We start from the raw sequence: 24,207 nt of genomic DNA on the forward strand, positions 1-24,207 counted from the left end.
CTGAGGTTGTCCCAGCATCCATGCCTCCATCCTCCCTGCAATCAAATGCCATTTTCACATATGTGCAGTGTCAGTGGGACTGCCGTTTACCAATATGAGGCTTTTGACTCTATGTTAAATAGATCCATAACACCAGAGTCAACATACTACAGACTGCTTATAAAGATGACAGACAATCCCCCATAACTTGCCAATTAAAATAAAATAGCCCAGTCTAGGTGCAGTGGCTCATTCCTGTAATCCCAGCACTTTGGGAGGCCAAGGCGAGTGGATCACTTGAGGTCAGGAGTTCGAAACCAGCCTAGCCATATTGAAACCCTGTCTTTACTAAAAATACAAACATTAGCTAGGTGTGGTGACGCATACCTGTAATCCCAGCTACGCAGGAGGCTGAGGCAGGAGAATCACTTGAACCTGGGAGACGGAGGTTGCAGTGAGCCCAGCTAGTGCCACTGCACTCCAGCCTCGACAACAAAGCGAGACAACTCTGTCTCAATAAAATACAATAGCCTGTAGGCAATAAAATTAGGCCTCCGTATGAGAGGTGGTCCAGTCAACATCACCACAACGTAATGTTAGTAAGACATGGCTGGATGACAACCAAAAGTCAACCTGGCTCCAGGGTCTGCCTGAAGAAAGATGTGTTAACAGCAATGGTCTGCTTAGAGTCCTGGAAAAAGAAAACAGTTTGGGGGCTGGGTGTGGTAGCTCATGCCTATAATCCCAGAACTTTGGGAGGCCAAGGTGGGCGGATCACCTGAGGTCGGGAGTTCGAGATAAGCCTGACCAACATGGAGAAACCCCGTCTCTACTAAAAATACAAAATTAGCCAGGCATGGTGGCACATGCCTGTAATCCCAACTACTCGGGAGGCTGAGGCAGGAGAATTGCTTGAACCCGGGAGGTGGAGGTTGCAGTGAGCCGAGATCGCACCATTGCACTCCAGCCTAGGTGACAGAGCGAGACTCTGTCTCAAAAAAAAAAAAAAAGAAAAGAAAACTATTTGGAAGAGTTTGGGACCACATCTCTGGGGAAAGATGCCCTGTTTGGCTTCTCTGAGCATCCGCTGTTGATTTATTTAACTGGAATGGAGATAGACACAACAGCTATGAGCTGAAGAACATCAGAGACTATTTGGCCCACTAACTCTTACTACTCTGATTCTAAGCTCTCCCAAGAAATTTTCTGATCATCATCTAACTTCCCAGGAGACTTTTTTCCAAAAAAAGACAAATATGATGACCAAATAATAAGAACATGGTATTCTACACGACAATTACATTCATCAATAAAAATGACCCACTGCATGGCAGGCGTGATGCTGGGCACTTTTATATACATTATATTGTTTAATCCACAAATCTAGGCAATGCATCATATTGAAGACAAAAAAGATTAAGTTGTTGACCGTTGAAAGACTTTCCCAGAATTATCAAAATATAGGTGGCAGGGTAGGTATCAAATGCAGCTTGGATTCTATACTTCTATAAAAAATGTCCAGCTGGGCACATTCATTCACTCTTGTAATCACAGCACTTTTGAAGGCCAAAGTAGGTGGATCTCTTGAGCTTCAGAGTTTGAGACCAGGCTGGGAAATATGGCAAAACCCAGTCTCTACTAAAAATATAAAAATAAGCTGGGCATCATGGTATGCACCTGTAGTCCCAGCTACTTGGGAGGCTGAGGCAGGAGAATCGCTTGAGTCCAGGAGGCAGAGGTTGCAGTGAGCCGAGATCGAGCCACTGCACTCCAGCCTGGGCAACAGAGGGAGAGTGAGACTCCATCTCAAAAAAAAAAAAAAATGTCCAAGGTTCCAAGATAATGTGGAAGGAAAAGGAGTGTCTGTAGGCATCCTGGAAGCATATGAAAAATTTTGCAATTATAAGCAATGCTCTTGGGAAAAGACCCAGAAACGTTAGCAAATTTTCTTTTTTTTTTTTGAGATGGCATCTTGCTCTGTTACCCAGGCAGGAGTGCAGTGGTGCAATCTCAACTCATTGCAACCTCCGCCTCCTGGGTTCAAGCTATTCTCCTGCCTCAGCCTCCTGACTAGCTGGGATTACAGGCATGCGCCACCACACCCAGATAATTTTTGTATTTCTTAGTAGAGCCGGGGTCTCACCATGTTGGCCAGGCTGGTCTCAAACTCCTGACCTCAAGTGATCCGCCCACCTTGGCCTCCCAAAGTGCTGGGATTACAGGCATGAGCCACTGCACCAGGCCAAATTTTCAAAGTTGTTCTTACACCAGAAATCCTGAAGGACCACTGGCTGCTTTAAAGATGACATCACTTAATGATTATAGATTCAAGCTTCAGGCATGGGGAAATAATTTGATACTATTTTAATTGCCAATAAAGTAACTGTAGGGCTAATTACCTAATAGCCAGTCTTCATGCTCAAATCCCACTACATATTTTTTCAGGGCCTTTTTCTACACTTATAATGTGATGTGACTGAGGGTGCATGTGAAATAAATATGCCATTTGTTCTCTACATGGTGACTTCCATCTCCCTACATGAAAGTAGTACGGTGAGTGCCAAAACCACGCCCAGCCCTGGACTGTTTTGGTGTCATAGCAATCAGCTATGTGCAGAGAGATTTAACATCTTTGATTTCAAACACTCGCTTTTTGTTTACTTTTAATCATACCTGCCAAGTAGCTGAACTGCATAAAGCTTTTTTGAGGGAGAATGCAACAGATACTTTCAGGTCCTTTTGCTGGAAATAACCTTTCTTTACATCACTCATTGGAGAAAAAGCACACTCTGTTTGCTCACTTCTTCCACTTGCCAAACATTTTAATTCGTTCTTTTAAAATGCAGAAATCTAACCCAATTTTAGCAATGTGTAGCTACAGAAATAAACTATAAAGTCCATAAATAACTGGCAGTTGGCAATAAAATTGACATTTAATTATATATCTTTCAAGGGTGTTACAAAAATACTGCTTAAAGATGCCTTGTGTAAAAAAAAAAAAAAATTAAAGTCCTACTATCTTTGTGATTATCTAATTTCACAGTTAACCAATAAAAGAATTTTGCATCCTTTTTGGCCATTTTTGCTCAAGGTCCTAAATTCTTAGTTTCCATAGTCAAGATTATAGTACAGAATATAATTCTAAATTAGTAGTATATTATAGAAGCACTCATGTTACAAACATTTGCTATAAACACAGTGATTATTGCAAAGTTAGTTACCTTATATTTTCTGCTTTTTGAACTTTTACTGATAAAATACTATTATATTCACTGGTTATAAAAAATGAGTTCAGGAAAAATGGGATTTAAAAGCTAGTTATGTTTAAAAAAAAATCTTAATGTAACACTTGCTAGATTTCGTGTGGCCTTTAAAATATCAGTGTTTTGACCCTGAAAATGATTTATGTGTAAAAGAAATTGCAACAGTGCAAATTTTATTGGCATAATGTTTGCTAAACTAATTGCTCCAGAATTCCTTTCTATTGTGATTTAAAGGCACTTTGATTATCAATTTTACTAATAAATCAGACAAGTCTATTATTTCAAGGAAGCTCACTTTTAAAAGGTTTTTTTCTCAGACTGAAAGACATTTATCTTGCAATTGATGTAAGATAAAGGTCTTTTTCCCAGTGATTTACATAAGGGACCAGAGTTGAAGTTTTCGCATTTAGGTCCATTACGTTTTAAAATGTTTTATTCTTAAATATACTTAATGGCTTGGAACGTAATAAGCATCGACTGACATATAGCTGTTCAATAAATATTTATTGCCAGAATATTTTTTTTCAAAATGTCCAAGGCAAAGATGAGTTCAAGTTTTTCTGAGGCACGGGGTGTGCCTGTTTAACTCATCTTATATGTAAGAAAATGAACATAAAACTTTAAACTTCACTTTAATACTCTAAATCAGTAACATCTATATGTGTACATACTATCCCTATCATCCAAAAACAAAATCACAGAAAGGAGAATTTAAGTTTCAATGTTTGTCCCAAGCAGCACCTATTACTTTACTCGTATTCTATATACCTAGGAAATGATGATTCGGTGATTCCAAACTAGGAGAAAAAAAAAAAAAAAACAAGCCAGACCTTCCTGGACTGCCCTCCAGACAAATGATAAGGAGAAAATTTCCTTTGCAAATCAACATCCTCCACCATATGACTCCACTTTTTCTCGGGAACTAGATTGCTGACGTTTTGGGAGCATATGTCTGTTTCCCAAACTCATTCCCAGGGGCAGCCAAACCAATCTGCTTTGCAAACCCTGAAACACACCTTGCTGGAACCAGTCTCACTGCCCCAGCTCCTCCTTCCCCATCATGCCTGAGATACACTTCTCACTAACCCAAGTCTCTAACATACTTTCAGGGCCCTCTCAAAACACATACTTCCCTATACACCGTGAGCCTCCCAACCATACATTCATCTTCCATGCTCTTGAGAGAAACCTTCTATTTAGAATGACATCCAAGCTGCTCTAGGTATGGATGCCTTCCCTCCCTGGAGCAGAAGCATAATCAGTTTTGTTAACTTTATTTATCTATCTATTTATCTATCTATCTATCTATGGCAGAGTCTCACACTGTCGCCCAGGCTGGAGTGTGCAGTAGCACCATCTCAGCTCACTGCAACCTCCACCTCCCAGATTCAAGCGATTTTCCTGCCTTAGCCTCCTGAATAGCTGGGATTACAGGCACCCGCCACCACACCCAGCTAATTTTTTGTATTTTTAGTAGAGATGGAGTTTCACTATGTTGGCCAGGCTGGTCTTGAACTCCTGACCTCATGATCCACCTGCCTCGGCCTCCCAAAGTGCTGGGATCACAGGCTTGAGCCACCACACCCAGCCAGTTTTGTTAACTTTTTATCTCTTAATAATGTCCCAATTCTGGTAGGTATTCAATAAATATATGCCTAAAGCAAAATAGTAGTGCTGTGCTGCTTCTCCACTTGATCTCATTGAAGCCAAAACTGCACTTACTATAGCAGCAAGACACACAGAGATTTCGTGAGCAATGCAAGATTCGTGAGCAATGCAGCCACGTGCCCCCTATGTGCATGGCTGTTGGCCCCTCCAGCCAGCTATGGACACGAAAACCCCCATCTTCCAGCCACACCTGGATGAGCCTGGCTCCTGGGCAACAGCAACACAAGGACATATGCTTAACAACTGAGCATCATGCCAGCCTTGCTTTTGATTCTGACATACTTGGAAAATAACATACGTTATGTTCATAGAGACATATCATTATTTTCTTGTAGCCGATAACAGACTGAGAGCCAGAGTTTTCAAGATTGTATCTCAAGCCCAAGTTCTCATTTGACAACCAAAGACAAGCCCCAGAGAAGCTAGATATTGTCGGGAGGTCGCAGTTATCGGCACAGCTGAGTATAGAAACGAAGTCCCCTCATCGTCCAGTCCAGCAATCCTTCCAAGCAATATGCTCTTCTGCCTTTCTAATGGTGATTGTCTCAAGCTGCTATTAAAATCAACTCCTGGCCAGGCACAGTGGTTCACGCCTATAATCCCAGCACTTTGGGAGGCTGAGATTGGAGGACTGCTTGAGCCTAGGAGTTCAAGACCAGCCTGGGCAATATAGTGAGACCTTGTCTCTACAAAAAAAAATAGAAAAAATGAGCTGGGCATGGTGTCACGACCTGTAGTCCCAGCTACTCGGGAGGCTGAGACAAGAGGATTGCTTGAGCGCAGGCTGTGGTGAGCCATGATCACTCCACTGCACTCTAGCCTGAGTGACACAGTAAGATCCTGTCTTAAAAAAAAAAAAAAAAAAATAGGCCAGGCACGATGGCTAATGCCTGTAATCCCAGCACTTTGGGAGGCTGAGGTGGGTGGATCACCTGAGGTCAGGAGTTTGAGACCAACCTTACCAACATGGAGAAACCTCATCTCTACTAAAAATACAAAATTAGCCGGGCATGGTGGTGCATTCCTGTAATCCCAGCTACTCAGGAGGCTGAGGCAGGAGAATCGCTTTAACCTGGGAGGCGAAGGTTGCAGTGAGCCGAGATTGCGCCATTGCACTCCAGCCTGGGCAATAAGAGCAAAACTCCATCTCAAAAAAATAAATAAAATAAAAATAAAAGTAAAATAAAATAAAATAAACTCCTCTATTACATCAAACTAAAAAGCTTCTGCACAGCAGAGAAAACAACCAACAGAGTGAAGACACAACCTATGAAATGGGAGAAAATATTTACAATCCATAAATCCAGTAAGGGGTTAATGTATAAAATACATAAGGAACTCAAACAACTCAATAGCAAAAAAACAACCCAACTGGAAAAAAATGGGCAAAGAACCTACATAGACATTTCTTGAAAAAAAGATATACAGATGGCCAACCAGTATATGGGGAAAAAAATGCTCAGCATCACTAATCATCTGGAAATGCAAATTAAGAGCCACAGTGAAATACCACCTCACACCTGTTAGAAAGGCTACTATCAAAAAGATGAAAGACAATAAGTGTTAGCAAGGTTGGAGAAAAGAGACCTTGGTACACTGTTGGTGGGAATGTAAATTAGTACAGCTATTATAGAAAACAGTATCAAGGCCCCCCAAAAATATTAAAAATAGAACTCACATATGATCCAGCAATCCCACTACTGAGTACATACCCAAGGGATATGAAATCAGCATTTGGAGGAGATACCTGCAATCCCAGGTTCATTGCCTCACTCTTCACAATGGCCCAAGATATAGAATCAACCTAAATGTCCATCAGTGGATGGTTACAGAAATTGTGGTATATATACACAATGGAATACTATTTGGCCTTTAGAAAGCAGAAAACTCTGTCATTTGTGAGAACATGGATGAACCTGAAAGACATTATATTAAGTGAGACAAGCCAAGCACAGAAAAAGTACCATATGATCACACTTAAATGTGAAATCAAAGAAAGACGAAGTCATAGAAGCAAAGAGTAGAATGGTGGTTACCAGGGGCTGGGGGGACAGGGAAGAAATTGAGGAGATATTGGTTGAAGGATACAAACTTTCAGTTAGACAACAGGAGTAAATTCTAGAGCTCTATGGTACAACATGGTGACTATAGTTAATAACAATGTATTATATACTTAAAAATTACTAAGAGTATATTTTATGTGTTCTCATCACACACACACAATTACAAATATGTGAGGTAATACATATTCTAATTAGCTTGATTTAACCATTTTGCAATGTGTATACATATCAAAACAGCTTGTTGTATGGTGTAAATTTATACAATTTTTATGTGTCAGTTTTTAAAAATAGATTTAAAAAATAAACTTCCCTTCTCAAAGCACATATTAAAGTGGCAGAGGAAGAGAGCCTGGGGGCAGACATATAGGGGCATAGAGGGAAATAGTAGATGGTTTGTCATTGTTTTTGTTTGTTTTTTGAAATGTGATCTTGCACTAGAGTGCAGTGGTGTGATCATGGCTCACTGCAGCCTCAATTTCCAGGGCTCAATTGATCTTCCCACCTGAGCCTCCTGAGTAGCTGGGACTACAGGCATGCATCACCACACCCAGACACCCAGCTAACTTTTGTATTTTTTTTAGTAAAGATGGGGTTTTGCCATATTGCCCAGGCTGGTCTCGAACTTTTGGGCTCATGCAATCAGCCTGCCTCAGCCTCCCAAAGTGCGGGGATTATAGATGTGAGCTACTGGGCCCAGCTATAGATGGTTTTTTAAAGATACACAAAAATATCCAAAAAAGATACATGAGATAATCCACTCAGAGACAAAAGACATACACAGAGACTCCTAAATACACCTGCAGTTTCAACAGCATTACACCTTGTGTGGAAGGTAAGGTAAGGTCATCCCCTAAGCCATGCGGTTGAGTGGCTGAGGCACCTCCTGACTTTGGATAAGCCACAAGCTACTTTTGACTCATTTCTCCAAATGCAAAAGGCAGGTGGGGTTTTTTTGAGAATCTTGCTCTGTCGCCCAGGCTGAAGTGCAGTGGCGCGATCTCGGCTCACTGTAACCTCCCCCTCCCAGGTCCAAGTGATTCTCCTGCCTCAGCCTCCCGAGTGGCTGGGATTACAGGCGCCTGCCACATGCGCAGCTAATTTCTATATTTTCAGGAGAGATAGGGTTTCACCATTTGGCCAGGCTGGTCTCAACTCCTGACATCAAATGATCCACCCATCTCGGCCTCCCGAAGTGCTGGGATTGCAGGTGTAAGCCACCGCAACTGGCCTAAGAGGAAGGTATTCATATTTTTTTTAACTCTAACTTTTTTTTAGGTTTGTTTTTTAGTTATGTGAAAAATTCACACGTGAGAAATGTCACTCCAATAATACTGGATAAATAATTCGTTAGTGGGGTTAACCGGAGGGGCAGAGCTGGGGAGAAAGGGTGGAGATGGAAGTGTCAATAAGAAAACAGTTCCTCGGCCGGGCTCGGTGGCTCACGCCTGTAATCACAGCACTTTGGGAGGCCGAGGCGGGCGGATCACGAGGTCAGGAGATCTAGACCATCCTGGCTAACACGGTGAAACCCCATCTCTACTAAAAAAAAATACAAAAAATTAGCCAGGCGTGGTGGCGGGCGCCTGTAGTCCCAGCTACTCGTGAGGCTGAGATAGGAGAATGGCGTGAACCCGGGAGGCGGACCTTGCAGTGAGCTGAGATCGCGCCACTGCACTCCAGCCTGGGCGACAGAGGGAGACTCCGTCTCAAAAAAAAAAAAGAAAAGAAAAGAAAACAGTTCCTCATGGTCGACCTTCACCCAGTTCTCCTCCAGCATTTCTATTTCCTTAATAATTATTCCCTTTCTTTATTCTACTCACTGACCCCTTCCCTCTCACACACACATCCAGTCCACTCATACACACACTGTTTTCTGAAGAGCTGAAGGCGGGGTCATCCCACCCTTCCAGGCTCAGCCCCAGGCCTGTCTCTCCCATCTCCTCCCCACTGAATTCCTGCGGCAATTATATAGTTTAACAACATACTTCAGAGCTTAATTTTCCACTCTAGATTTGCTATGCATGTAAAAAATTTTGCCCAAAAACATGACAAGTATCTTGTAATCAAGAAACAGATCTTATATTTGTGGGGGTTTTTTTTCCTATTAATAATAACCACTGCAGTTAAGAACACAAAGATTGCCGGCCATGGTGGCTCAGGCCTGTCATCCCAGCACTTTGGGAGGCCGAGGTGGGTGGATCACCTGAGGTCAGGAGTTTGAGACCAGCCTGGCCAACATGGGGAAACCCCATCTCTACTCAAAAGACAAAAATTAGTCAGGCGTGGTGGTGGGCACCTGTAACCCCAGCTACTTGGGAGGCCAAGGTGGGAGGATCACTTGAACCTGGGACCAGAGGTTGCAGTGAGCCGAGATTGTGCCACTGCACTCCAGCCTGGATGGCAGAGCAAGACTCTGTCTCAAAAAGAACACACAGATGAACAGGTGGGAAATACCCTGAAACGGTATTATTTTTCCATTCATCATTTTTCCCTGACAGAGTAATCAACTTTGAATATATCCACAACACCTGTCAGTTGTTTAATTTTTTCCTATAGTAAATATGCTGATTGAATTTCTCCTGGAGTCCTTTGAGAATCAGACTAGTCCTGTGCTGTGTTTCAAGTCATCCAAGGAGAAAAAGACTGGAAATAGGGGGCAGAAATTCCAGGAAATTTTCAGTACGACTCTGAAGTTGAATAAAATATTAATAACTTGCGGCTAGGTATGGTGGCTTATGCCTGTAATCCCAACAATTTGGGAGGCCAAGGCGGGCAGATCACTTGAGGTCAGGAGTTCGAGACCAGCCTGGCCAACATGGTGAAATCCCATCTCTACTAAAAATACAAAAATTTGCTGAGCATAGTGGTGTGCGCCCGTAATCCCAGCTAATTGAGAGGCTGAGGCATGAGAATCGCTTGAACCCGGGAGGCAGGGGTCACAGTGAGCAGAGATTGCACCACTGCACTTCAGCTTGGGTGACAGAGAGAGACTCCGTCTCAGAAACATAACAAAACAAAACAAAATTAATAACTTAGGACTCTATTCATATTTCATAGAGATGCTTTTTTGTTTTTGTTTTTTTAAGACAGGGTCTCACTCTGTCGTCCAGGCTGGAGTTCAGGGGCACAATCTCGGCTCACTGCAACCTCTGCCTTCCAGATTCGAACAATCTTTCCACCTCAGTCTCCCAAGTAGCTGGGAATACAGGCGAGCACCACCACGCCCAGCTAATTTTGAGATGCTTTTTTTGAACTCTGCTCAAGAGGCTATGCTTACTATGCTAAACTCAACACCCTGCATGGTAATGACCACTTAATGGTTATTAAGAACTTTCATTTTCTTCCTACTCAACACCCATTAAAAATCTGTCCCCAGGGCCTTTTATACCTTGACAAAGATGACTTCAGTTACAAGCAAAATTTTGTAAGAGGCGGGCAATGGTATATCCATCATACCCTTTCAAAGTTTACCACTAACAAACTTCAAGCATTCATCTGAGAGACCAATCTGCCTTATTGTATATTCAAGTCTTGCCCTTCCCCCATAGTTTTTGCAAAGATGGTTGATGTAGACTAGATTATCGTGAGACGGAATGGACTTTGAAAGGCAGGACTCTCTTATGTAGTGGACTTAGAACTGAAGACATGACTTCTTAGTAATGAATGAAACTGAAGGTAAGTACTTGTTTATACAACAAAATAAAAAAGTTCTATACAGACTTCTGAATCATACTTTTAAAAAAAATGTGATATTACTGTAACCCTTACCTTCCCCTACCTCCCCAATATCTGCAGTCCATAATTTTGTTTTGTTTTGAGATAGAGTCTCACTTTGTCACCCAGGTTGGAGTGCAGTGGCACGATCTCAGTTCACTGCAACCTCCACCTCCTAGGTTCAAGCTATTCTCCTGCCTCAACCTCCAAAGTAACTGGGATTACAGGGGTTTGCCACCACACCCAGCTACATTTTTTTTTATTTTTAGTAGAAACGGGGCTTTACCATGTTGGCCTGGCTGGTCTCGAACTCCTGATCTCAAGTGATCTACCCACCTCAGCCTCCCAAAGTGCTGAGATTATAGGCATGAGCCACTATGCCCGGCCGATTCTGTTTATTTCATCAGTTTAAATAAATTTCTCAGAGGAAAAAAAAAATCTAAAGTATTTTCATTAGCTTTTCCCATTTCTCTTAGAAATAGCCCTGGCTAGGCTGGGCACTGTAATCCCATCACTTTGGGAGGCCAAGGCGGGCTGATCACCTGAGGTCAGGAGTTCAGGACCAGCCTGGCCAACATGGTGAAATCACGTCCTACTTAAAATACAAAAATTAGCTGGGTGTGGTAGCAGGTGCCCGTAATCCCAGCTACTCAGGAGGCTGAGGCAGGAGAACTGCTTGAACCCAGGAGGTAGAGGTTGCAGTGAGCCAAGATCATGCCATTGCACTCCAGCCTGGGGTACAAGAGCGAGACTTCATCTAAAAAAAAAAAAAAAAAGAAGAAGAAGAAAAGAAAAAGAAATAGCCCTGGCTAGCATTTATGAAATGTGTTCCAGGTGCCAGGCTCTGTGCTGATTGAACCAAGCAGTCTTATTCCATGCTCAGGTGATCTCATGAAATGGGATGAACCAAGTATCTAAGATCAAAGCGCTCACACAGGGCCCCGGGGTCATCCCCCTCACCACATTCTCCTCTCTCTCTTTTTTTTTTTTTTTTTTTTTTTTTTTTCCGAGACAGACTCTCACTCTGTTGCCCAGGCTGGAGTGCAGTGGCACAATCTCGGCTCACTGCAACCTCTGCCTCCCAGGCTCAAGCGATTCTCTTGCCTCAGCCTCCCGAGTAACCGGGATTATAGGTGTGCACCACCATGCCCAGCTAATTTTTTGTCAAGGCCAACACTGCCCCCTACCCCAAGTGCCACATCTGGGTCCCCACATGGCCCACCTGCAACTTCCTAGGAAATAAAACTGAGATGACTCAAGAATGCTTAATATCAAATTCTTCTCCTGTGTGACTGATCCAAAATATTTACAGAGTTGAGAGAACTCCTCACCAAGAATGTGAGCTCCATGCAAGCAGGTGGCTTCTGGCTTGTTCAACACACTCTCTGAGGTCCAGACCCATGGCTGGTTTCTGTGGACACAGGGTCATTACATGAAGAAGCCCTGCATTCAGAAGGACCCAAAACTTGGTTTAATGCTCTGCTGTCACTATCTTGAAATTCCCGGTAAACTTTGAAAAAGGGATCCTGCATTTTATTTTTATTTTATTTTTTTGAGACTGAGTCTCACTCTGTCACCCAGGCTGGAGTGCAGTGGCGCGATCTTGGCTCACTGCAACCTCCACCCTCCGGGTTCAAGCGATTCTCAGCCTCCCAACTAGCTGGAACTACAGGCGCCTGCCACTGCACCCAGCTAGTTTTTGTATTTTTAGTACAGATGGGGCTTCACCATCTTGGCCAAGCTGGTCTTGAACTCCTGACGTGGTGATCCACCCACCTTGGCCTCCCAAAGTGCTGGGATTACAGGCATGAGCCACCACACCCAGCCAGGACCCTGCATTTTCATTTTGCACTGGGCACTGAAAATTACGTAGCCAGTCCTGCCTGTCATGGGGCAGGCATCCAAATTATTTGTCCAATATACCTATGATGAGTTAGCGGAAGCTGCCCTAGAAAATGGGTCAATAAGCCATGACTTACAGGCCAAATCTGGCCTTCTGCCTGTTGTTGTAAATAAAGTTTTATTAAAACATGGCTCCAGCCAGGCACAGTGGCTCATGTCTATAATCCCAACACTTCGGGAGGCCAAGGCGGGAGGATCACTTGAGGTCAGGAGTTCAAGACTAGCCTGGCCAACGTAGCAAAACCCTGTCTCTACTAAAAATACAAAAATTAGCTTGGGAGGCCAAGGCGGGGGGAATCACTTGAGGTCGGGAGTTCGAGACCAGTCTGACCAACATGGAGAAACCTCATCTCTCGGGAGGCTGAGGCAGGAGAATCACTTGAACCCAGGAAGCAGAGGTTGTGATAAGCCAAGATCACACCATTGCACTCCAGCCTGGGCAACAAGAGTGAAACTCCATCTCAAAAAAAAGTTAAAAATTAGCTGGGTAAGGTGGCGGGCACCTGTAATCCCAGCTACTTGGGAGACTGAGGCAGGAGTATCACTTGAACCCAGGAGGCAGAGGTTGCAGTGAGCTGAGATCACACCACTGTGCTCCAGCCTGGGCAACAGAGTGAGACTCCATCTCAAAAAAAAAAAACAAAAAAACAAAAAAACACAGCTCCATCCATTTGTGTCTTGTCCGTGGCACTTTCACTCTACAACAGAAGAGTTGAGGAATACTGAAAGACTGTAGGGTCCACAAAGCCTAAAATATTTACTATCTGGCCTTTTACGGAGAAAGTTCACTGTCCCCTGCTTTAGTAAATTGTCTCTCCAAATTTTCTATCCAAATAACTGTAACAGCAGGAAAGGCAGGTGGCCTCATGAGACCAGGAGGGTAGCCTAAGCTGCAAGCCATAAACAATATATGTCTTAGGGTTTGTATGTATGAATTTTGCATCCGGGAGCCAAACATATTAGTGTGTTAATACAAAAATATTTTCTCAGCTGGGCACTGTGGATCACACCTATCATCCTAGCACTTTGGGAGGCCGAGGCAGGCAGATCACTTGAGGTCAGGAGTTCAAGACCAGCCTGGCCAACATAGTGAAACCCTATCTCTACCAAAAATACAAAAATTAGCCAGCGTGTTGGCATGCACCTGTAGTCCCAGCTACTCAGGAGACTGAGGCAGGAGAATTGCTTGAACCTGGGAGGCAGAGGTTGCAGTGAGCCGAGATTACGCCACTGCACTCCAGCCTGGGTGACAGAGTGAGACTCTCTCTCAAAAAAAAAAAAAAAAAAAAAAAAAAATTATCATTCTGAACAATGCTCCAGGGATGAGTCAAATTTATCCCTTGACAACCCCTGTCTACAAGGATGAGTACGCAGAAGGTATGGGCACCCCAGTTTGCAAACCATGCCTTCATTCCTCATCTTTGATATACCCAGTGTGGAAGGAAGTCTCCTGTAGCATTTCAGTGTCCACTGAGCTTCGACCCACACCAATCATTTCTTACCAGCCCAGAAAATCCTGTTAGAGAAGATCCAACAAGGACATTAAATACAGAATCTCTTGTGCACTTATTCTTAACTGACTGTACTAGGTCCATGCCCCATCGCACTGAAAGACTAAAGTTTCAGAAGCTACTGAGAGGCAGGAATTTCAGAGCCCAGAGATGCCTGTAGGAAAGTTTTTAGAAGAGGGATGTTGGCAGAGGCCAGTTTCCTCATGATGGTCGATAACATTCTATTTCTAACTTGAATGATTTTCAGTATCCCCTTTTCATTGTTAAGATTTTTAATTTACCTTATTACTAGCAGCGATACAAGAAATACATTTTTTTTTCTTTTTAATAGAGACTGAGTCTCACTGGTCTCAAACTCCTGGGCTCAAGCAATCCTCCCTCCTCAGCCTCCCAAAGTGCTGGCATGAGCCTCCAACCCTGGCCCCTTTCTCTTTTGGAGATAGGATCTCACTCTGTCACCAAGGCTGGAGTGCAGTGGCACAATCATGGCTCACTGCAGCCTTGACTTCCTGGGCTCAGGTGATCCTCTCATCTCAGCCTCTCGAATAGCTGGGACTACATGGGTGCACTACCACGCCCAGCTAATACTTTCTGTATTTTTTCTAGAGATGGGGTTTCGCCATGTTGCCTGGGCTGGTCTCGAAATTCCAGACTCAAGCAATCCACACACCTTGGCCTCCCAAAGTGTTAAGATTACAGGCGTGAGCCACCATGCCCGGTCAAGAAATACATTTCCTTAGTCAGGGTGCTGGCTGGATAGTTTCATATGCCACTGAGAGAATTTAGGAGCATTTGCCTCTGACATTTGTGTACATTCTTTCATGTCACAGATTATGGGGGAGCTTCAAATGGTTTAAAGGGAGTTTTCCTGGATACTTCAGGTTAAACAGAGAAAGTATCGGGGAAAACAAGGTATACCAGAAAGGGAGACTCTGAGAGAGAAAAAGACAGGCCCCAGGGAAGAAAGAAACCACAGAACCACAGTGAAGTTTCAGGTCTCTGGGAGAAACACTGGCTATCGTAACAACAAAACAATATCAAAAGGACAATTCATGAAGACATCAAGAAGTACTTGTTCTGTTGGCCGGGCACAGTGGCTCATGCCTGTAATCCAAGCACTTTGGGAGGCTGAGGTGGGCGGATCACCAGGTCAGGAGATCGAGACCATCCTGGCTAACACGGTGAAACCCCGTCTCCATTAAAAATACAAAAAAATTAGCTGGGCGTGGTGGCAGGAGCCTGTAGTCCCAGCTACTCAGGAGGCTGAGGCAGGAGAATGGTGTGAACCCGGGAGGCAGCGCTTGCAGTGAGCAGAGATCGTGCCACTGCACTCCAGCCTGGGCGACAGAGTAAGACTCCGTCTCAAAAAAAAAACAAAAAAAAGGACTTATTCTGGGGATTATTAAAGGAGTTTTCTGTGTGTGTATATGTGTGTGTGTGTGTGTGTGTGTGTGTGTGTGTGTGTTGGAAAGGGGAGTAATTTTATCATTATGTCTTAAAATGAAATAATTCACGGGACCCAAAAGGGCAGACATTGACAACACCGTTCAGCAAATACACAGTGTGCTGCTTCCTTACAGCTGTTGTTGGCAAAATGCCACACAAAAGTTATCAGCAGCTGACAATACTCACCACAAACAAACAAACAAACAAACAAACAAAACGAGTGATAGAAACTCGGAAGTAACAATCCTGGTGAGGAGTAAATACAAGTCTCACTGGTGTTTTTGGGAGACCTGTGGGAAGGGCCAGTGGAGGTGAGCCCTCTTGGGACAACTGAACACCACAAAGGGTCATTTCTCCCCTGATCCCAAAGCCCTCGATCTTACACTAACTGCTGGCCAGCAGCCTAGACCAAGTCTCTGAGGAGGAAAGCACTCATTAGTGTAATAGACCGCTTCACCCTCAAACTGGAACTTAAATTACCAAAATCATTACATGCTTATTACAATTCATTCAAGCTTCAGAACATAAAATTGATACAGAAGGGGAAGGGGGCGTGGCAGGACCTACAGGTTCATAGTTCGGTTTTTCCACCCTCACCCTCAACAACTCCCTGAGATTAAAATGAACAAAGGAATTTTTTTTCTTTTTTCTTTTTTTTTTTTTTTTAGGAGAAGGGTGTACTCCTACTATTTCAAACTTAAATATATTCTGAATAAGAAATGGCTTTCCAGTTCTGTTTGGTAAATTCTCTCAAGTCAGATTTTAAATCGTACACCCAAAAAAAATCCTTGATTTTTTTTTAGCATAAGTCTATCCTACTTTACATACATAACATAGATTATGAGAACGGAATTTGCAACACAAAAAGATGGTTAATCATGTTTCCAAAGGGATCAACATTTGAGTTTCTTTCAATGGGTGGCTCTACTGTTTTGTTCACAATGTGGTTTTGTGTCACCTCAACTTTTCAGAAGCACATGGACTACATACATCAGAGTCCACTTGTGCTTTTATTAAAAGTACCCCAAAGCATTTCAAATGTCACTGTATACATCCCCACAGCTATCTTGTTAAAGGCAAAATAAATAAATAAATACATACATACATACATAAACAACATAATCCTCCTTCATTGCCAACCATTCAACAGTACATTCTGCCCCATAAGCCTTTTTAAGCACACTGGGCTCAGTTCGTGGGATTCCTGAAGTGCAATAGCCCTAACACTGTTTTCCAAGGTAGAGATTTCTAAAAGGTGAGATGGAGTACACAGTTGCTTCAAACAGTGTGATCCAGATACAAACACAGTCCCAACATGCACCAGATATGAAATCTCTGTGCCAGAAACCAGGGTCACTGGCACCACGGAATCAAGAACCATTTTCTGTGTGTAAAGTACTAGGTGCCTAGATCTGCCAGTAAGCATCTACCAGTTTCCTAGCATAAAAGTCAGCAAAAGTCAGGAATGAAGCAGCAGGAAAGACAGGGAGTTACACAGTGAGCCTCAACAAAGGTCTCAGAGCAGCTGGGCACTAGCGAGGGCCACCGATTCTTTCTTACAACTTGAAGGTAATAACAGAGGAGAGGTGATGGTTACTGAGCATTTACAATGGCAAAGCTGTTTGAAGCGCCTTCACACGCATTCACTTATGGTACCTGTTAAACTCCGGGACAGTGATTATGAAACTTTTTGGATGCCTTTACACTCTATTTATTTATTTATTTATTTATTTATTTATTTGAGATGGAGTTTTGTTCTTGTTGCCCAGGCTGGAGTGCAATGGCACGATCTTGGCTCACCGCAACCTCCACCTCACGGGTTCAAGTGATTCTCCTGCCTCAGCCTCCCAAGTAGCTGGGATTATAGGCATGCGCCACCACACCCAGCTAATTTTGTATTTTTAGTAGAGACAGTGTTTCTCCATGTTGGTCAGGCTGGTCTCAAATTCCTGACTTCAGGTGATCCGCCTGCCAATCCCAAAGACCTTTTTGTTTATGTGGGTTATATCCACTGATATTTATTGTATTTGAAATTAAAATGAAAAAAATAGATATTAACATATTTTAAAATAATACGACTTGGGCAACATAGGTAGGCTTCATTTCTACAAAAAGTAAAAAATTCCACTGGGCCCAATTGTTCATGCCTATAATCTCAGCACTTTGGGAGGACAAGGTGGGAATATTACATGAGTTCAGGAGTTCAAGAACAGCCTAGGCAACAAAGTAAGACCTCATTTATACAAAAATCAAAAAATTACCTGGGCATGATGGCACACACCTGTGGTCCCAGCTACATGGAAGGCTGAGGTAGGAGGATGCCTTGAGTCCACTGGGTTGAGGCTGCAGTAAGCCACGTTCATGCTACTGCACTCTACTCTGGGTGATAGAACAAGCCTTGTCTCAAAATAAATAAATAAATAAATAGCTGGGCATGGTGGGACATGCCTACAGTCCCAGCTACTCAAGAAGCTGAGGTAGGAGGGTTGCTGGAGCCTAGGAGGTTGAGGCTGCTGTGAGCTGTGATCACACCACTGCACTCAGCTTGGGCAACACAGAGACCCTGTCTCAAAAATAAATAAATAAAAAGAAAAAACAATAGTAAACCTATTACACATTAAACATAAATAACATTTTTATGACCAATAACAATATTTTTCCAAAGCAAAAAAAAAATTAGTGAAAAGCATGGCACTGTTTTACAATTTTGCAAATCTCCTTAATGTCTGGGCTTATCAAAGACAGTTGGACTTTCCTATCTGCATCTGTGTTCAATCTGTTGTACTATCTCAGCTTATGTAGACACAAGAAAACTTCACTGTAGTCTTGTGAGAATGAGAATGAAATGGGAAAATTAATATCTTAGTATTATTATGAAAATAGTTTTGACCTTGCAGACCTCCAGTAAAAGTCTTGGGGACTGCTGGGGGTACCCAGGCCACACTTTCAGAACCTCTGCCTTATGAGTTAGGAGATATTATCTCCATTTTTCAAATGGGCAAACTGAGACAGACAGGTCAAGGAATTGTCCAAGGCCATACTGCTAGAATAGCTCAGAGTAGCTAAAATGCAATGAGCATAACAGATTTACCTCAATTGTTTGTTGCAAGGATTGAATGAGATCGTGAATATAAAGGGCAGGACAACCTGCTTGTCTTATCACAAATGCCTAATAACATTAATGTTTCCCCGCCAGGTGCGGTGGCTCATGCCTGTAATGCCAGCACTTTGGGAGGTCGATGCAGGTGGATCACGAGGTCAGGAGTTTGCGACCAGCCCGGCCAACATGGCAAAACCCCGTCTCTACTAAAAATACAAAAATTAGCTGGGCGTGGTGGCGGGCGCCTGTAATCCCAGCTACTTAGGAGGCTGACGCAGGAGAATTGCTTGAACTCGGGAAATGGAGGTTGCAGTGAGCCAAGATCACGCCACTGCACTTCAGCCTGGGTGACAGAGCAAGATTCCGTCTCAAAGAAAAAAAAAAAATGTTTCCCATTTGGCAAAAACTGGTAGAAAAGCTGGAGAAACTTCCCACATTTCTGATCAACTCATCACACATATGACACCAGCAAGAAAAAATAAAACTCCACCACAGGTATTGTCCAGAGGAGCAGCTTTTCCTCATAGACCAAACCTTGGCCCATTCCTCAGCACAAAAGCAGCCTTTGATGACTCAGAAACGCAGGGCCTTATTCCAGCCTCTGTTAGGCAAATTACACTGGTGGACTGGGCATCTGTCACCTTGTTCCTTGGGAAACTTGAGCAAGCCAAGAAACCTGCTCCATTATTTACAGCATTGTTTTTGCATCACGCTGTATTTACAAGGAACCCTCAACAGACAAAAATGATGCCGCTAGTGTGTGCAGCCAAACCTTTAACAGGAACCAGCAACTGCGGTCTTGCTGGCCAGGTGCTCAGCACTCCCCGGCTCTCTTTGTTGATCAACTGTCTTAGCCCACGTGGCCCACCCACTCCTGCCTCCGGTGGGCCCACAGGGTGCAGGTCACTTCCCTTCTGCGGATTTGGGAAGTGGTCACACACTTGGGGAAGTGGGACTAGTGACGTTCAGACCACCACACTCTTAAAAGGCTGCCCCTAAACAGCAGGCAAGAGCAAGAGGAGCCTGAGCTATCGCTTCCACCCAAGTGCAGGTCACCAGATCTCTCATCAGCAGGGCTGCAGCCGGCCTCAGCTTCCAACCTGACCCCCCATCCCCTGCCCTTACACACCCCAGTCCATTCTCCAACCACAGCCAAACTGCACACCATGCTGGGTGCAGTGGCTCACCCCTGTAATCCCTACACTTTGGGAGGCCGAGGCAGGCGGATCACCTGAGGTCAGGAGTTCGAGACCAGCCTGGCCAACATGGTGAAACCCCGTCTCTACTAAAAATACAAAAATTAGCTGGGTGTGGTGGCACACGCCTGTAATCCCCGTTACTCGGGAGGCTGAGGCAGGAGAATCGCTTGAACCCGGGAGGCAGAGCCGAGACCACACCACTGCACTTCAGCCTGGGCGACAGAGCGAGATCAGTCTCAAAAAAAAAAAAGTGCACAACGGATAAGGTCAGTTTTCTTGCTAAAACGTCCCCGAAGTTTCCCCTACTCAGTTGGAACCAAAACCAAACTCCTTATTTTGGCCTATAAAAACCCGCCTCACCTGGCAGATGCCCACCTCTCCTGCCACAAACAAGGCCTTCTCCCCTCCGCTTTGCTCTCTCTAATCCACCTGTAGCGCCCCTCCAGGACCTCCAGCAGCTAGAATGTCATGTCCTTGAAGAGGCTTTGCCAAATCAAAAGTTGCCACTGCACCCGGTTGTATTTGAGACTTTAGAGCGCTTCTTACTTTAGAAGTTCTCTTCATTTTACTTGTATATTGGACGTGTCCCTCCCTCCGCATCCCCCTCCTGGAAGGTAAGCTTCCTGGAGAACAGGGGCTCCTCCTGGTCCCCCGCGACATCCCCAGCGCCCAGCACCGAGCCCGGCACAGACTAAGCACTCGGCTAAGGCGGATCGAATGAATGAATGGAGCCGCGGCGCCGCGTTGCCGCAGGAATCCCGGGCAAGCGATCCTGGCGCGTCCGCACCGTCTGGGGCAGCGGGGCCACAGGGACGCACGGTTCGGGTGGCCAGGCGGGACTCGGCCCGCACCCCCACCCGGCCGCGCGCCCGGCCCGGACGCCCCAGGTGCCTCCCCGGAGCGCGAGCGCCCCCACCGCCTACCCGGGCCGGCGGTTCCCCCGCACTCACCATCGTGGCTGGGCCGCCGCCTCCCCCGCCTTGCGAGCAAGGAGCGCTGGAGAAGCGAGGGCGAGAGGCGAGCGCTGGAGCCGGTGCGGCTGACAGGTGAGGCGCCGGGCTTAGACCATGGCTGCTTCCCACAATGCCCTCGCACTGAAAGTTTGCAGACTCCTCCCAGCGCGGCTGCCTCCTCCCTGCACGCTCCTCCCCGCTGCCTCCTGCCCGCTCCCCCCGCTCCTCGCCCTCCTGCTCTCCTTCTTTCTTCCTTTCCCCCTTTCTCCTCCCTTCTCCTCCTCCTCCTCTTCCCTCCTTTCTGCCTCTCCTCTGTACCCCCTCCCCGCCCCCGCCTCGGCCGCAGCTGTTCCCGCCCCGCGCCGGCCGCACCTGGAGCGAATGCACCTGCGCGCGCGCGCGTCTGTACCCCGACAGCCCGCACCTCGGCGCGGGTGGTCAGGCGAGAGCGCGTGGCCCGCTAGGAACTCCCTGCGCGGGGAACTCCCTGCGCGGAGAACACCGGGGACCTTTCGCGATTCTGCCGCGCGAGTGTGTCCTGTATTCCTTCCACAAACGTTTATCAGACCTGGCAAAGATACTTCCGATACACTCGCAGAAAGTGCCGGGGGCTGCCTTATCCTAAGCCTCCTAGGGAGGGAGCAGTTGGAAGAGAAAGAACTAGAAGCGTTTTCTTATCCCCTTCTGCCCCCATTTCACTTTTTAAAAAGTAAGCTCTGCAGTCTAAGGGCAAAGATCATTTTAAGCAGGCCCCCATTTATTTATTTATTTAGAGACGGAGTGTCGCTCTGTCGCCCCGTCTGGAGTGCAGTGGGGCGATCTCGGCTCCCTGCAACCTCCGCCTCCTGCGTTCCGGGTGATCCACCCGACTCGGCCTCCCAAAGTGCTGGGATTACAGGCATGAGCCACTGCGCCTGGCAGCACGACCCCCTTTTAAGAAGTCTCTCCTAAGAAGTTGTGGGGTAGAAAGTTCGTTCTCCAATCTCTCCTCCCCTTGACTTTTCTTAAATCTAGGGCGTTGAGAGTCTCTAAACCCCCAAGCTGTAAACAGAGTTTTTTTATTTTTTCTTTTAATTATATTTACCAGATAGACTAGATGTAAGCAGAGTTTTTAATGCATATTTATGTTTTTGAGAAAGGGAGTCCACTGGTTTTATCAAACAGCTAAAGAGATCCTAGACCCTGCAAAAGTTAAGAATCATTTCCTGGGCCAGGCGTGGTGGCTCACGCCTGTAATCCCAACACTTTGGGAGGCCCAGGTGGGCGGATCGCTTGAGACCAGAAGTTTGAGACAAGCCTGGCCAACATGGTGAAACACCGTCTCTACTAAAAATACAAAACTTAGCTGGGCGTGGTGGCACACGCCTGTAGTCCCAGCTACTAGGGAGGCTGAGGCAGGAGAGAATCGCTTGAACCCGGGAGGCAAAGGTTGTAGTGAGCTGAGATCATCCAGCCTAGGTAACAGAGTGAGACTCAGTCTGAAAAAAAAAAAAAAGTCATTTCCTGGGTGGTCCCTGGAACCCCAAATCAGTGAAAGTCCTTCCCAGGATGTGTTGTGTACCTTCCTAGGGATGTAAGCCCACCCAGGTGACTGAAAATAGGGGAAACTCCATCCACCCCTGCATTCACACTGCAAATATTCATCACTCTAGGCCAGGCCCTACAACAGGAGCCTGGGGGACCCAGCTGGGAACAAACAGGTGGTCTGTCTCCTGGAGCTTACGTCTCTTGTGGAACAACACATAATAAACAAGTAAATAAAATATAAGAAATTAAGATGAGTGCTAAGAAGGAGATATTTGAGTTCCTCGGATGGGCACAGGGAAGCTACATTGATTTAGCTGAGTGGTCAGGTAAGTGCCCCCTGGGGAGGTGACAGAAGACTTGGATGTGAGAAGCCAGTGCTCTGAAGAAGAAGAAAAAAAAGTCCTTCTGGAAACACTTCAAAAAAGGCCTCTATGTGAGTTAAGTGCCAGGAGGCCTAGAGGTGGGCAGGGGCCAGAGGCAATGAGTGTTCTCTACATTAGGGCATCACTGCAAACCCCCAGGAGAGCCACAGCCTCCAGCCTCAAAGCTCTCAAACCTGGACTTGTGGCATTCTGCCGGGGGCATTGGAAGAGGACTATTTGACAACAGTTAAACCCCAGGCGATGGGATGATTTTGCTTCCTGAAAGAAAAGTGAATCTAGGACAGCTACTTTTTAACTCCTATGTTCTTCCCCCAGGGTCTGTTCCTTCCCTTTCTCAGTACATCATGCTTTATCTAACTAGATAGAATCTAATCTTTGTGCTTCTCCTCCTTTCTAGGTAACTTCAGGGCAGGGCCCAGCTCTGTGCCACCATCCAGAGCCTTCTGCTGTAAGGGTTTCTTTGCTAGTGGGAAAGAAATGGAATTACTAAAGGTGAATTTCAAAGCTAAAGAAATCTCAGGCCGGGCGCTGTGGCTCATGCCTGTAACCCCAAGACTTTGGGAGACTGAGGCGGGGGGATCACCTGACATCAGGAGTTCAAGACCAACCTGGCCAAAATGGTGAAACCCCTAATACAAAAATTAGCTGGGTGTGGTGGCGGGTGCCTATAATCCCAGCTACTCAGGAGGCTGAGGCAGGAGAATTGTTTGAACCCTGGAGGCGGAGTTTGCAGTGAGCTGAGATCCCCACTGTACTCCAGCCTGGACGACACTACGAGATTCTCGCAAAAGAAAAAAGGAAAAAAAAAAAAAAGCTAAAGAAATCATCTCAGTGCTCTTGCCATGACAGTTAAGTCAAATATTAAAGCAGGAAAGGCCAGGAGCGATGGCTCATGCCTGTAATCCCAGCACTTTGGGAGGCTGAGGCAGGTGGATCACCTGAGGTCAGGAGTTTGAGACCAGCCTGACTAACATGGTGAAACCCTGTCTCTACTAAATACAAAAAATTAGCCAGGCATGGTGGCACATGCCTGTAAGCCCAGCTACTTGGGAGGCTAAGAGAATGGCTTGAACCTGGGAGATGGAGGTTGCAGTGAGCCGAGATTGTGCCATTGCACTCCAGCCTGGGCAACAAGAGCTAAACTACATCTCAAAAAATAAAAATTAAAAAAAATAAAGCAGGAGAAGTTTCCCTTACTGTGTGGCTTATGGTTGGAGGGGGTGTAATTAAAGATGTAGAGGTTGACGGGGGCAGGTAACTTAAAAATTATTAGTGTCCTTTGCCTTTCCTCCTGGCCTGGCTGAGATGGGCAGAGGATGCTCTCTGGGGCCTCTGCCACCCAGTGTTTTTTCCTCCAGATTCTCACACCATACCCCAAATCACCGAAGAGGGAGGCCTGCAGTGAGCTGGACACCTCACAGGGTTATCTTAGCTGCCCCCAAAACAATCCGTAAGAAAGGGAGCACTGTGGCCATGGTACAGATGAAAGCCTGAGGCTC

At 45.3% G+C, this 24,207-nt stretch overlaps 1 protein-coding gene across 2 annotated transcripts in view; it reads right to left on the reverse strand.

Moving 5' to 3' along the window:
• Positions 1–21,050, reverse strand: part of AP1S3 (adaptor related protein complex 1 subunit sigma 3) — an 82,323-nt gene extending 61,273 nt beyond the window's left edge. Inside the window, exon 1 of one of the 2 annotated variants that reach the window (XM_003818685.6) lies at positions 20,796–21,050. In XM_003818685.6, coding sequence (XP_003818733.1) covers positions 20,796–20,798 — 3 coding nt within the window. In that variant the 5' untranslated portion in view covers positions 20,799–21,050. Of the gene's footprint in view, positions 1–12,018; positions 12,622–20,795 lie in introns of those variants that run through there. The other variant, XM_063595574.1, reaches the window with a different exon arrangement.
• Positions 21,051–24,207: the final 3,157 nt, after the last annotated feature.

The sequence above is a fragment of the Pan paniscus genome, chromosome 13 (genome assembly GCF_029289425.2).
Source record: "Pan paniscus chromosome 13, NHGRI_mPanPan1-v2.0_pri, whole genome shotgun sequence".
In the NCBI taxonomy this organism is placed as follows: domain Eukaryota; kingdom Metazoa; phylum Chordata; class Mammalia; order Primates; family Hominidae; genus Pan; species Pan paniscus.